Below are 15,099 nucleotides of genomic sequence, written 5' to 3' on the forward strand. Positions count from 1 at the left end.
CAGAAAGGTTTTCCCTTTTCTAGATTGATCAAGAAGTGACTTTTGAGAAGAAATGGGGTCAGAAAGGAGGACCATGGGAATTTAACCTACGAGATCTCTTCCGCTGGTGTCAGCTGATCCTCGTTGACCAGTCTCCAGGATGTTATGATCCTGGCCAGCATGTGTATTTGGTTTATGGGGAAAGAATGAGATCGAAAGAAGACAAAGAGAAGGTGAGTATTATACTATTTTATTCCCTTTCTTTTTTTCCTGAAAGCTGGGCTTATTCCTTGTTAGAGGAAGGCAAGGATGGCAGTGTGACAAGACTAGCAGTAGTACCAAACATATTGGAACCCTTTGATAGGAAGGATTTATTAAGTGCCTGCTATGTGCCAGAGACTGTAGTAAGTACTGTACCAAAATTTTCTCATTTTATTCTCACAACACCCCTGGGAGAGAGATGCTATTATGACCCCCCCATTTTACAGCTGAGGAAACTGAATCAGTTAAAGGTTGAGTGACTTGCTCAGGATCGTACAGTGGAATTTGAACTCAGGTCTTCCTGACTCCGCGTCAGTGCTGTATTTACTGAGTCACCTAAATGAGCTGCCTCTGATAATTCGGGTGTTAGGAGGGATTTATCCCCATATTACAGATTAAATGTATTATTAGGTTTTTATTCTGTGTAGCATGAGTCTGAATCTGTGTGACCATGAAATCATGTTGGAACAGACCTTTCTTATGGTTATTAGAAGAGAATGTATTTTATCATAGAAGCATTTAGGAGCAAATGGAGCTTCTTGAGGGGCAGCTAGGCCTGGAGTTAGGAAGACTTGTCTTCCTGATTTCAAATCTGGCATCAGACATTTACAAGCTGTGTAATCCTGGGCAAGTCACTTAACTGTGTTGCCTTAATTTCCTCATTTGTAAAATGAGCTGGAGAAGGAAATTGCAAACCACTCCATTATGAGTAGGAGAATAACATGCTCATACCAATGCTTTGAGAATATCAGTTTGTTAGCTATTAGGAGAATGGATTGGTGATAGGGAGACAAATTTCTTAAGTAAAGCTAATTGAAATAAGTTCAAATGATGGGAAAAAGGAGCTAAAATAGTTGTTTTTTAAAATTTGGATATAAAATTGGAAGTGGTGTGAGACACCTTATAGCTGGTGAATTATCCTCATTGGTATTTTGGGGTTTCTTCCTTTACAGTAGAGAATCTTTGAGCTGAAAGACTTCTTGTAGTCCAGAGGCTAAGTGACTTACCTAAGGTCACTGGTCCACGGTTGGAGAACCTGCACTAGTTTGTTGTTGAGACATGCCTAGAATCTAGATCTCCAATACTTTATTACTTATGCTACTAGAATTTCTGGTTTCATATATTTTGAAATTTGTATAGAATATTTATGTGTTCGGTTGCCCTTGTTTTATCAATAAAATATGCTCTTTAAAGTAGTTGTTAAATTTTCAGATGTGATTTTATTACATTTAGATTTTGTAGTTTATTCCAGTGGAAGACATTTCTGTGGTCTTTTGAAAAAGAAAATAGGATTTATTCAACAAAAATAATTTTAGAGCAAATTTTAATGAATTGCGTCTTTTCTTTTGAATGCTGGATAATGACATTAATTTCTAGTGAGATTCATTTTCCAGAGATTGATGATGATAGTAACAATAGCAGATAGCAATTATATAGAACTTTAAAGTTTGTAAAGTATTTCTGCATATATTACTTCATTTGAGCCTCACACAACAATCCTTTGAGGTAGGTGCTGTTATTAACTCCCCTTTGACAAATGAGGAAACAGAGGGTGAGAGGAGTTGTGATTTGCTAAGGATCACACAGCTAGTTAGTTAATGTCAGAGACATCATCTAAACTCTGCTCTTTCTCACTCCTAATGTGGCGATCTATCCACTATGACACCTAGCTGCCTCAGAAATAGATTTGGGATACGTGTTCATTTAGATCATAACAGTTTCTGTTCCCTTTCATCACTTCTTGTGGTCCATCTGAAGCTATACCAGCAGCTCGAATTTCTTCTCTTATAGAGAAGGAACTGCTTGATAATATTTTCAGAGTTTATTTCTTATGTATTTTCACCAAAGCTTTCAGGTGATTTGAACATATGTAACTGCTGTGTTCTTGAACCCAATCCTTATTTCTCATTGTAGATGTAGTTGTGGAAAAATGATGAGCTTGATACCTGTATTCTCTAATGACTAAAAAAAAGACTTTGATAGATGTGCATATAGAGTAGAAATACTCATAATAAAGCATGTAAATTAGAAACCTATTGAAAAATTTCTGTTTTGTTCCTTTCCCCCTCTTCTTTAGGTCATTTCTATATTCAAGGAGGTTTTTGGTCCCAGCACTGCCCCATACATGGGTACAAGACAGTTCCACATCACTCCTTATGAAGTTCAGGTGAGGGGAACATAATGTTTATTCAGCAGCCCTTTGTTAATCTGATTTTCTTCTACCTTTCAGCATATTCACCTTTGATTACTTTTTTTTTCCAAGGTTGGCTATTCAGTTCTTTCCCGTGGCAGCTATGTTCCTCAACAATCCCAGAGACCTTTGTCTCTATTACACCAGTCCTTGAAATTCCTTGAGCCTGTCATGAAGTGTGTACAAATGAACTGGATGGTCATTCTTGTGGGTCCCACCGCTGTTGGAAAGACCAGTTTGGTCCAGCTCTTGGCCCACCTGACAGGACATACATTAAAAATTATGGCCATGAATAGTGCAATGGATACCACTGAACTCTTGGGTGGATTTGAGCAGGTAACTATTGTAGTCTTATTTAATTAAGTATTTATAGAACTCTTCCATCTTATTTATTGAAGCCTTTTTATTTTTACATTGCATTCATTTCCAAACATTAGCCTGTTCCCTCCTATTATCAGGGAACCTTATCTTATAAACAACAGAATTAGAAGATGAGGGAAAGTTTTAAAAAAGGTGGGGAGGGAAGCAGTTCAGCAAAACTGACAAACACATCTGACAGTGTATGTGGCATTTCCATACCCATTCCTTCACCTCTCCAACGAAGAAAAAGAGTTGCATTTTTTCCAACTCTTTTCTGGGGACAAGCATGGTTGTTATACAGTATTCAGGTTCCCCTCTCCACCCACCCCCTTTCATTTGCGTTGTTGTATTCATTGTTGTATATAATAGTGTATATTGTTTTCCTGGTTCTGCTTACTTCACTCTGTATCAATTCACATATTTTTTGTTGTTGTTGTGGTGGTGATTTTTTTTGGCTAGGCAATAGGGTTAAGTGACTTGCCCAGGGTCACACAGCAAGAAAGCAATTCACATATTTTTTAGAGTATTTATTAAACTCTTACTATATGCCAGGCACTGTGTTAAATGCTTTACAGATATTTCATTTAATCTTCAAAATATCCCTGTGAGGTAGATACTATTATTAGCACCCATTTTAAAGTCAAAAGAAACTGAGACAAGCAGAAGTCACATAACTAAAGTGTTTGAAACCAGATTTCAGCTCAGGTCCTCCTGACTCCAGGCCCAGCCCTCCGGCTACTGCCTCCAGTATGATACAGGCTTTATATTTAAAAGGCTTTCTGTTCTCCTGAATTCTTCATATTTGTCTCTTCTAATATATTCTTTAAAATAGTGTTTGCTGCTGTCCTATTGGTGTGCTAGTGACTATGAGAGTTGCTTGTGACTATTTTAACCACCTATTCCAGGTCGACATCATACGACCCTGGCGACAGCTGCTTAAAAAGGTAGAGTCTACTGTGAGTGTTCTTCTCAGAGACAGCCTTCTTCTCAATCCTGAAGATGCAGAGGTAGTACTTCGTGCCTGGAGCAATTTTTTCCTCACCTATAAGCCCAAGTGTCTTGGAGAAGTTGGGAAGAGTATCACTGTCGAGATTTTGAACAAGCTAGAAGCAGTATTGCTGCTTGTCCAGCGCCTGAATAATAAAATCAACTCCTTCTCCAAGGCAGGTAGGTATATGCTGTGTAGATAACAAGCTTCTGAAGGAAGCTGTTATAGGCTGCCTCTGTCCATGGTGCCTGGACCCTTGGGGTTTTTTCTGCTAGCTCCCCAAAGCCATTATTCATTCAGTAATTGTTCTATCATTAAAGTTAAAGAATAACCTTGAGCCTGAAAATACTGTCGAAAATGGTTGTCTGAGGCAATGAATTAGCAAAACTGATTTTATATGTAGCTAGGAAAGGAATTTTCCTAGCCTTGTGGTTCATATTATTGGCTGAGGGGGTGTGTCTGTGTGTATACATATGTATATGTCAGCAGTTTGTGTAACTGTTGGGTTTTTGACTTGAAGTATATTTATCTATGGTCTGATGGTCTTTAATTAAGCCTTGTTTATTCTCTTGGTATATTAATCAGAAAATACATCTCTGTTCTTTGTCACTTGTAGCCTGGGTACTTAGAATTTTTATTTTGATGCACAAACCTTTGGTAGGAATGAGTTCACAACTTTAGCTGTGAAGAAGACAACCAAGCACAAAGCCCATGTGCCTACTTTAAAATTCTCCCTCTCTCTTCTTCTTCCTCTTCCTCCTTCTCCTCTCTTTCTTTTCCTCCCTCTCCCTACCCTTTTCTCCCCCTTTTCCTCTCTCTCTCTCTGTCCCCTCCCTCCCCCATTTTCTTCTCCTTTTCCCTCTCTCCCTCATCTTCCTCTCACTACCTATCCTTTTTTTCCTTTCTCTCTCTCTCCTCCTCTTTCCCTTCCTCCTTCCTCTTCCTCTTCCCCTTTTTCAAACCGAATCAATATGCTCCCTTTACTAATGAATGGAGCCCTTGGCATTCATAAAGCAATCCTGATCTGCCAGCTTCTTCCTACTTAGAATGGAGTCTTATTGAATGACATGGTCCTTTTAGGAAGTTTAGCTCTGTAAATAGGAAGTGCCATTCATGTCACATGGGCTGATTGATTGAATTTTAATCTTGGAAATGATATCATCAGTGATTGGTTTTATAGAATATCAGCAGCCTTTGAATTGGACATTTCTTGATTTATGTCTGTAGTCAGGATTTGGAATCCTTCCTTAGTTTTGTTCTTATTAGAGGTCGTCTATGATTGAGGCAAGTGTCATTTAAAATATAAGGAAGGCAAGATGGGAATTGTGAGCCTGCTGCTGACATGGAAACAGTAATTGGCTTACACGGCTCAGGGCATTCTTCCAGGTAGAAGACAGATGCCTATATCCACTCTTATTAATTAATTAATTTTTTTATAGTGTTTGGTGGGTGATGGGATATATGGAGATGGATAAAATGGTACGCTAGGATGCTTGGAGTAACGCCCTAAACTTAGGTATTTGGATGACACAAATAATTGGCCTGGTGTAAGCAAGGACCATAAAAGAAAAGGTTTATGTATTAACTTAATACCAATATAATTATTGATTTCAGAGCAAAGATACAAATTAGTAGTTCTAGTTCTAGTTAAGTTCTGGTTTAGTTTATCAAGACCTCTCTTTATGTCTCTACCTATGATGATGATGCTTGCGAGAGTGGCTACTGAATGCCTGTATAATGTGGCTTAACTTTCAGCTCTGAGGAGGCACTGGATGCCTTGTGCTATAGTCGAGGAGGCTACTGGCATAACTACCCACCATTAACAGCTTTCAGTTATGGATGAAACAAAGAAACCTTCATCCTCTAGCTGCCTACCACACAGAGGAGTACTTTTCCTCCAGTGTCTCTTAAGTCCTGTTGACTTATAATTCTGTCTTTTCTAGGCTAGAGACTTCCCATATGAAATCCTGTAAAGCTAAATCCAGCCTAAAGACATACTCGTTGAATTCAGGGCTCCTTGCTGGATCTGCTTCCTTTTTGGGAATTTGTATAGGCCTCTTCTACCTTCCCAGAGAAGAAAACCGTATACAGTGTGCATAGACCTTTGCCTCAGCCAGTTGATGACTGAATGTTTAAGGGAGACTCTCACACTTGATTCTTGGTACCAGCCCCTCCATTTTTTTAGACTGAATACGAATTTTTCATGAAGCAGTCAGTTTAAAGGAATTCTAAAATAAAGTAATCATCTTCACTATGCTTCCCACTTAGCATTTTCATCTAAGAACTGTAGAACATCTGATTGGAAACATTCTTCTGCTCCTTCTGTAGCTTGAGAACCTGAAGTGTAAGGAAATTAAATAATTTGTATCAGCAACAGGTACTCAGTTAACCCAAGTATATCTCCTGGGCAGTGATTACTTAACATTTTAAATCTCAATGAAAACTTAACTTAGTGACATAACTTTTAAAAAATTGATTGAAACTGCAGCTTTTTTCCTAAATAAAATATTGATATTTTGGTTGTTCCCTCTAGTATGGTGGTTGACTGTTGTCATTTGAAGTTAAACATTATAGATCAAAATCTTGCCTATGACATTTCAGAATTTTCCAGATTTGTGGAAGAGTTCCGAAGTTTTAGGTTGAAGCTTGTTCAAAATGTGGATGGTCGTAGTCATGGCACATTTGAGTGGGTGGACAGCATGTTAGTTCAAGCCTTACAATCTGGAGACTGGCTTCTGATGGACAATGTTAACTTCTGCAAGTAAGAGGGCATTCATTATTCCTTGGAACTTCTTGGTTGGAGGGTGGACTTTGGGTGAAAATAGGGCACCTAATTCAGAAATTAGAAGCTATGATTAGTTATGTTTCCTTTCATTTGAAACTTGTTATTGTGCTCAGTATTGAGTGCTTTTTGGTCCTTAGACTGGTTATGAATAGTTAATTTTTTTACAGTGTACTTTATATGATGTTTTGAGCTCAGCTAAACCTCTGCAAAGTTTTGCTTTCCCCTAAAGAGTTGTACAGCTTAACTTGGGTTACAGCTGGTGTCTTAATTCCTGGCATAGTAGATGATGATTGTTAATAATTTCTTAATGACCCTTGAGTAGACCTGTGTCTTTTATCTGTTCCCTGACTTAGTGTGATAGAAAGACTATGGTGCTTGGATTCAAAGATCTTGGTTCAAGTCCCAGCTTTGCCATTTACTTGTTGTGTGAAATGTGTCCAGATCTTTTGAGTTGATTTTGATTGTCAGGGGGGTGAGTGGAGAACTTCACCTTAATTTCACTTGAGAATGTCAACTTGCTGTCCTATGAAATTCTTTGCCCCACAGCCCTTCAGTGCTGGATCGCCTGAATGCTCTGCTTGAACCTGGGGGTGTTCTCACTGTTAGTGAGAGAGGAGTGATCGATGGATCTACTCCCACTATTGCTCCACATCCCAACTTCAGGTATTTTGTTTTTTGTTATCCCCCTAAGAATCTTACCGCACCCCCCTCCCCGCCCCAAAGAACAGTAGATCGGTATCCAACGAGAATCTAAAAGATTATTCTTATAGAACCAAGCCAGAGAGATCATATCATGAGCATTGATTATCATTGTTTGCTTAGGTGCATTATCAAATATTTTATTATATTCGATGATGCAAATAATGATGCAGATTCAAGGCAAACATGACTGACATGGGGTCCACGTTGATCAGTGGTCATTTTTGCTAGTCTTTGGAAGTATATAATGCTAAGGTATCAGGTCCCCAAGATGAAGGGGAGTTTTATTGTGTTTCTGACCAAGCAGCTGTTATAAAGATTAAGCATGACCCTTATAGATAGGAACTACACAAGGTGACTCTATGGATTTTGGATTGATTCAGTGCTTTCCTTTCTAACAACTCTAGATGAGTAACATTAATGATAATATTAAACCAGCTTGGAATTTGTCCAGTTAAGGACAAAAATAAAGCTGTTGCTCTCTGAATTAGCCTTGTCAAGGACTGTGTATATGCCTTGATTAGATCCACAAAGATGATAGGCCTTAGGTCTGCCTTCATTTTGCGTAGCTGCTGTAATAGTTAGTTTGATTTTTTTATGTTTTTCTTTTTCTCCCTCAACAAACTTTGTTTAATAGGCTTTTCCTTTCAATGGATCCTATTCATGGAGAAATATCCAGAGCCATGAGGAATCGAGGAGTTGAGATTTACATTCCAGGAGAAAGGGATGACAGTAGTCCAGATCCCTTGGATTTGAAATTGCTTTTGCATAGCATAGGTTTGGTTGGAGACAATTTATGTGACACCCTTATAACCATGCACACAAAAACCAGAGAAGTTATTGCAGGTAAGTTGCATTATTAGTTCCGTGTTAGATAAACACCTGCATTTCAGAAATCACAAAGAGTTTCAAGGAATAGTGTGACTTACTGGTTTGAATCAAGAGAAAGGGAGTTTTTTTAGTATTTTCTGTGATATATCAGTTTTCTGCTTTTTAATTCTTGCTTGTGGAAGCAGTCTACCATTCTGTCATCATGAGTATATGCTTTGAGTGTGTCCAGTGGAATTTTTCTGGGAGGAAAAGATGTATGGGTGGGGCATTTTGTATTATTTTAGAGGCAGTGGGCCTCTACCCTATACCACAGATCAGATGCATGCCCTTCTGAGGATGAAAGAAAAAGCAAATCCATTGTTGGATAAAACTTTTTCCAGAGATAAGATAACTGCTTTGAATCAAGGGCATCTGAATGAGGAGGGGAGATTGGGACCTTGATGGATGTTTGAGCAGAGTTGAAAGGAATCATCCTTTTTTTTTTTTTAAGTTTGTGGCAAAAACTTGTAAAACAGTTGCTCACAAATAATAAATGTTTCTTTTCTAAGGTTCTCCAACATCATCTTTATCCATCTTTTTTCACACGGCCACACTCATTGCCCAGCGCCTGCTGCGGGGTTTGAGTGTAGCCAGAGCCTTTTATGGAGCATGCTGGGAAGTGTATGTCAGTCCCCAACAGTCACCAGCAAACCGACAGGTAAATATTTTGAACCTTACCTGAATTATAATATTGAATGAATGAATACTGCTGACAATGTGCCAAGAACAGTGTTAAATGAATAGCATATAGTGCTGCATATCAGTAAAAGGTTTTCAATTTTTAATTTCTTACCATGTTATAGAGGCTAAAGCAAAGTGTTAAGGAGACAATGGACAGAGTGCTAGATTTAAAGTAAAGGACCTGGGCTTGAATCTCACCAATACCACTTATTATCTTTGTGACCTTGGACAAGTCACTTAACCACATTGGGCCTCAGTTTTGTGATCTGTAAAATGAAGGGGCTATACTTGGTGACATCATAGGTGCTTTTCAGTTTTAATTTTATGGTCCTTTGGTCTTATCCATTCCATATGCTGAGAAAGACAATAATGGGTTAATAAATGGGTTCAGTGAACCTTGACAGAATCAGATGTAATGTGTCATTCATCTTGATGCCATCCCTGAGTAATAGGAAAATTGCCATCATTCTTATGATGGAATGTATTCCACTGATGGAGTGAGTAAGCCGGATCTAAATTGTGCAGCTTTATATTGGTAATTGTGTCTCGATGCTGTTGTACAGTTGTAGTCCAGACGTGAGTTGTACAGACAAATCATTTGTGGCTCAAGAAAATGGTATTGATCAGTATAAGGTGTTGTAAGTATTCTAACTCATCTCTTGGATATTGTTTACAACATTAATTACCTAGTGAATAGATTTCCAGCCTCAAAGTTTGGCGGATCTGGGTGTGACATATATCAAATGTGTGACCTTGGGTAAGTTAGCTCAAACCACTCAGTATCCTAGGCATCTCTTTAAGACTATAAGTTGCAGAGCAGTTCTCAGTCTGAACTGGTGTTACAAGGGTCCTCATTGGTAGTTCTTTCTTTTTTTTTTTTTAAGGCATTTGGGGTTAAGTGACTTGCCCAGGGACACACAGCTAGTACGTGTCAAGTGTTTGGTCTGAGGCCGCATTTGAACTCAGGTCTTCCTGACTTCAGGGCTGGTGCTCTGTACACTGCACCACCTGGCTGCCCCTTGGTAGTTCTTTACACTAATAAAAACACAGGTCCAGATCATCCCAAAATGTTGGGTGCTATTTATCTTTCCCCCTTTTCTCATCAGCTTGTGCAGGAAATACTGGTGAGATGTGTCTCTTCTCTGAAGTCACCAGAAAAGTGGGGTAGCTTACTTCTTGCCATGGGTGTGTGGCCAGACTCTCTGCCCTCAGCTCTTTTTGCTACTGAAGATTCCCACCTTTCTACAGTCCGAAGTGATGGACAGATCCTGGTGTACTGCCTCAATAGGCTGAGCCTGAAAACCAGCAAGTGGGAAAGGTGAGTAAGAGGATTGTTTATGTTGATCCATGATGGAGGGAGGCAGTGTGGTGCGGTGGAAGAAGCACTGGATCTCAAGTTGGGAGGACCCGGGTTCAGATCTCATTTCCGTGTGTCCTTGGATAAATCATTTAATCCCCTGAGGTCTTGGTTTCTCTTAACTGTAAAATAAAGAGATTGAACTAAGTAGCTTTTGAGGGCCTTTCACATTCTAGATGTTCCTGTGATCCATGATAGTGCTAGGTTTTGTTCTTAAGTAATCGGGGGATGTGTTCATAGTATCCCAAAGCACCGTACATTGTATGGCCAAGAGCTGTGAAATGGTGATTGGTCTTCTCTAGGGTTCAGGTGTATCAAATCTCAGATGAGCTACTATATTTTTTGTTTTCATTGTGGTTTCTCCAACACAGTTTTGGAATAAAACATATATGGTATGATTTCTTGTTTTGTTTCTGTTGAACAGAAGTTATTGAAAGTAGTTAGTGTGGTTTTGCTGTATCAGCCACTGTAATATATCTTTCTTAAGTGTCGTTGTTACAATTGAGGCTTTAAATCCAATTTACCCCTTGTAGTCTTTGCCCCTAAGAAATTCCTATGTTTCCTCTTGTGCCACTTTTTGTATTCGTGCCCTTGCCTTGTTGAATTGTGAAATAAATTATTTTTTCTTACTAATTCTTGTCCATTCTCATGAATTCCAGGATACTTCCTCTTACTTTGAAAGACTTGGAGAAAATAATTCAGTCCTCTAACTCTGAGAGTCTGAACTTTAGTGCAATTAAGATGGATACTTCTTGGTTAGATGAAAGGAATGTCTTGGCTGCTTCTATAAAATTGCTTGTCGAAAGAGCAACCAATCAGGACTGGGTTCTTCGAGTAAGGTGGCTTTACCATCTGGCCAAGAATATACCGCAAGGCCTTGGTAGGTAGCAAGATATCAGTCCTTTTCTGTGTACCAGTATGTATGTGTTTATCATTCTTAATTTAATTTTTGAATGCCAGGAAGTGTTCATACTGTGGAGAACAAGCATAGTGTTTTTGATTCAAAGTTATCATGTTGTAGCCTATCTGTTCTCCGTGAAGTTTTCCAACCTAGTCAGTTGATAGATATAGCCCTTATTTGGTAGGTGATATACACATATAAAAAAAATTTCTGTGAATAAGAAAGTTTCTTTTAAAGCCTTACTAGAATCTCATTGTGGTGTAGAGGTAGAGGTAACCCTGGATTCTTGGAGAGAGACTGTACTAGCAGAGCAGAAGCACTAGCTGGCACAAGCCTCCCAGGCTAGGGGTGCTTCAGTTATGGGTGTGGTAGGTGTATTGGTCATCTAAATCTAGGTCTCCCTTAGTTCAGAGAGACTTATCAGCAAATTGGCCTCCTGGTGATAATTTTTGAACCAAAGACGGTTTTTTAAAACCCTGTAAGTTACAGTGCCTATGATTTGCATCATTGAGAGAACTCTGCATCTTCGAAATCACAGATCCTTTAATTATTGAGATGTATGAGCAAGACCCTTTCTCCCAGCGTCCCTGCTTACCTCCTGCCCTCTAACCACCCTTTTCCAACATGAGATATTCCTAGATGATTCTGAAGTTTTATGAACCTCTTGGCACTGCTCTGCAGGGATGTCTGTGTAGGAATTAGTGCCCTATGCATACGCACATTAACATTAATTTAGACATAAAAATAATAGATGGTCTGTTTAAAAAGTTCTTTTAAGAAGAACGTGAATGATGTCACTGATAACACATTTTATTTTCCTCTTAGCGTCCGAACATGGAAACCTTATTCAGAAAAGGGTTGAAGAATATGAGCACTATTTACTTTTAGCCTTAAAAGTTTCTTTATGTTTTTCTTGTGGTAGAACAATACACAAAGTCGTTTCTGTGAGTTGATGGGAAAATAGGAAGAAAATGCATCAGCTGAAGTTGCAGATACTGAGGAACATGGAATCTGTTGGTGGAAATTATTGCTTGCAATTATATAGGTTTCTGTTCGTTTTCTCTATATTCCATGATAATGATTGGAATAGCTGAATATCTGTGTTGTGCATACCTGCTTGACTCTGTGCAGAGACCTATTGCATGCTTACTGTCAGATGTGATCAGTTCCTTAGCCTTTTTTTCCTCCTATAGAGTGTGTAAAGACTTACCTGGAATCTGGTGCTACATCCCTGACAAACTTTTACTCTAATCCACTCTCTGCTGAGATCAATAATATTATCAAGATAATGCAACCAAATGTGACAGGTATTTCATTTCACCTATGGGGAGCAGAGGGGTTGGGCACTGACTCTTCCATTTAATTACAAGAAATGAAAACATGGCAGAATGTGAAGTGGTGTAAAGTTTGCCTTGAATCTCAAACTCTGAATATCGAAACTTCAGTTTTTATATGAAATGATCTGTTTTTGTTTAGTTTCTGAAAGAGAATGATAGATATTGTTTTAAAAACAGAACTTGTTGATACTGAGCTGTGGTTTACTGAATGTTAACTCTCAGTAGCTGTACACCTACTGTACAGGTTTCTTACACTGTAAGTGACCAGTGACCAGACAGTGGTAAAGCTGAGAGCAGAGTAGTCATGAGTAATTTACTCCATGACAAGAAGAGAACAGATTCCACTGTTGACAGAAAACATGACAGGGAATGGGACTATTTGGTAGGTTCCTGGATTTTTGAGACCATTTTGTATTAGTAGTGGGACCTAATGTCCACCAAAGGAAATCATGACATGGTTAATAGTTTCAATTTCAGATGATATATACATTTGCAAAAGAAATAGTAAGAAGACTTTTCTGGGATTCTTTTTTTAAGAGTATTAGTGTTTTTGTTTTTTAAAATGCATGTCTTTACTTCCATTTCCATGCTCGACCATAAACGTTTTCCCTGTGGCACCCCAATCCATTGTTGCTTCTTGTGATGTGGATAAAACAGTAGAAAATATGGATAACTGAAATCCCTATTGGGTAAAGGATGGTACCTCAATACTGTTTATTCTTTTGTGGCCATACTGTTAGATGAATCTGTGATTTTACTGGACCCCCGATGGAACATGCAGGCTTTGGATATTATAAGAAACTCAATAGACTTTGATACAGAATCCAATAAGACTGAGAAGATCCTCGTGCGTTTGGAATCTGTAGCAAACAGGTAGGTGAAAACAGCAGCTCTGAATACTTGTACTTATTTGCTGAGGCTGAATATTGTAGTGTCTTCAAGGGTAGCTAATATAGAATTATTTTACAATGAATTGAGGAAACCCATCTTTATTGTAGCATGTAGATCTGAGCTTATTTGCCAGTCACCTTTGCATTATACTCATTAGATGATTTTTGATTGTTCATTGAAAAGACTTAAAATGTCATACATACATACACATACGTATATTCAATAGATCTTTCAAGATGAGTCAAACTCAAATAGAAATGGATCCCTGCAGGCTTCATGTTGAAGCCCTATGAGTTTGACACCTTTACTTTAGCATATGATCTTTGTTTAAAATTTAGCAGTAGTTTTCACTTTTTTTCCCCTAAATACATTAGATATATCAGCACATGTCTTATATGTATTTTGTATATAAATTTCTGTCTTATTCTTACATGAAGATAATATTGCTGGCCCACTGTCATTTGGATACATGTGTTACAGGTGTTCTAGCAGGAGCATTGTACTTAGCTATTTCATCCTCACCTTCTCACTTATTTTTTGTTGTGACCATTAGCTTGCATTTAATCGGTTTAGTTGGTGCAGTTCGTGGTCCTAGGAGACTGACATTAACTGGTCTATCCAGTAACTTTTTGATATGATTAGTTCGGAGTTTGCAGAAAGGAATTGGGCAAGGCAGAGTCATCAGCCCATTGATGGAAACCCATGGTTGGAAGACAAATTATGGTTCAAATCCCTCATTTTACAGATGAGCAAGTGGGGCTTATAAATAGGTTAAGTGAGTTGACCAAAGTCATACAGGTTAACAGCCAGTACCTCTGATTCCAAAGCCAGTACTCTGTAAACGCTGTACTACAATGATACGCTACTCAGAACATACTCAGTAACCCATTTTTAAGATAGAGGGGTTAGTAGATAGTAATTTAGATATGTAAATTTGCAGTAAGCAGATTTAAATTGTGATTTTTTTAAACTTTATTATAGGTCAAATCTATATTTGGATCGGGAGAAAAGGGTTTTTACTGAAGCCAGCTTGGTTTCCATTGGAGGCAAGAAATCAAAGAATAGTGCATTAAGAATGTCCTTAGAATTCCAGAAAGGTACGAATATTTAACTTTGATATTATGTCAAATTTTACTGTGGTTCTTGTTTGCTAAATCATTATGTTGGAGTTCAACATCTTTTTCTAGTTAATCTGAATAATACTTATTTTTGAGCATTCCAGAAAGATGTAATTCTGGTATTTTTATTCTGTAGCTTACATTTCATAAGACTGATCTATCTTTTAAAACGTTAATGGAAAATGGAAAAATAATTTTTCTCCATCTGATTTTTAAAAATACTATTCACTTGATCAGGGATTCTGTACGTCTTGTAGAATGTTTGAGGAACTGTTCTAGTGACCAGTTATTCAGCTTCATCAGAAGCCTTCAGGATAGCCCTTGGAACATTTAGTTTTAAAGTCATTCTGCTTTTTTACTAGTGTTTTTGACTCAGAAATTATAGGAAGCAAAGATTTGGTTGCTAATTTCAATTACAGAAATATAGAAGTTCCCAGTAAAACAGTATTTAAGCAACATGAAGATCAAGACTGAGTCTCTCTGTCCTTATATTTTATTAAACATATATGGAATTTTTTTGTTTTGTGATCCTCAGATCCAGAGAATTATCAGAGCTTGCCTCATGAAATTGTGGTCCATCTTGCTGCTTTCTTTGAATTTTGTGATTCATTGATAATGTTCTCAGTGCAGTCTTCCCAGGTGGAGTTGTCTGATGCTAACCTGATTAAGGTGAGTAGAACC

At 38.1% G+C, this 15,099-nt stretch overlaps 1 protein-coding gene across 2 annotated transcripts in view; it reads left to right on the forward strand.

Annotated features, from left to right (window-relative positions):
- MDN1 (midasin AAA ATPase 1) overlaps window positions 1-15,099 on the forward strand; it is a 168,675-nt gene that overhangs the window by 88,191 nt on the left and 65,385 nt on the right. For both annotated transcript variants that reach the window (XM_020963051.2, XM_078155240.1), the window contains exons 40-53: window positions 24-212; window positions 2,318-2,407; window positions 2,504-2,767; window positions 3,697-3,958; window positions 6,381-6,540; window positions 7,111-7,227; window positions 7,901-8,109; window positions 8,643-8,791; window positions 9,921-10,132; window positions 10,831-11,051; window positions 12,266-12,379; window positions 13,150-13,282; window positions 14,282-14,397; window positions 14,954-15,087. In XM_020963051.2, the coding sequence (XP_020818710.1) occupies window positions 24-212; window positions 2,318-2,407; window positions 2,504-2,767; window positions 3,697-3,958; window positions 6,381-6,540; window positions 7,111-7,227; window positions 7,901-8,109; window positions 8,643-8,791; window positions 9,921-10,132; window positions 10,831-11,051; window positions 12,266-12,379; window positions 13,150-13,282; window positions 14,282-14,397; window positions 14,954-15,087 (2,370 nt within the window). The remainder of the gene's footprint in view (window positions 1-23; window positions 213-2,317; window positions 2,408-2,503; window positions 2,768-3,696; window positions 3,959-6,380; window positions 6,541-7,110; window positions 7,228-7,900; window positions 8,110-8,642; window positions 8,792-9,920; window positions 10,133-10,830; window positions 11,052-12,265; window positions 12,380-13,149; window positions 13,283-14,281; window positions 14,398-14,953; window positions 15,088-15,099) is intronic.

This window comes from Phascolarctos cinereus, unplaced genomic scaffold (assembly GCF_003287225.1).
Source record: "Phascolarctos cinereus isolate Bilbo 61053 unplaced genomic scaffold, phaCin_HiC Scaffold_5;HRSCAF=322, whole genome shotgun sequence".
Lineage (NCBI taxonomy): Eukaryota > Metazoa > Chordata > Mammalia > Diprotodontia > Phascolarctidae > Phascolarctos > Phascolarctos cinereus.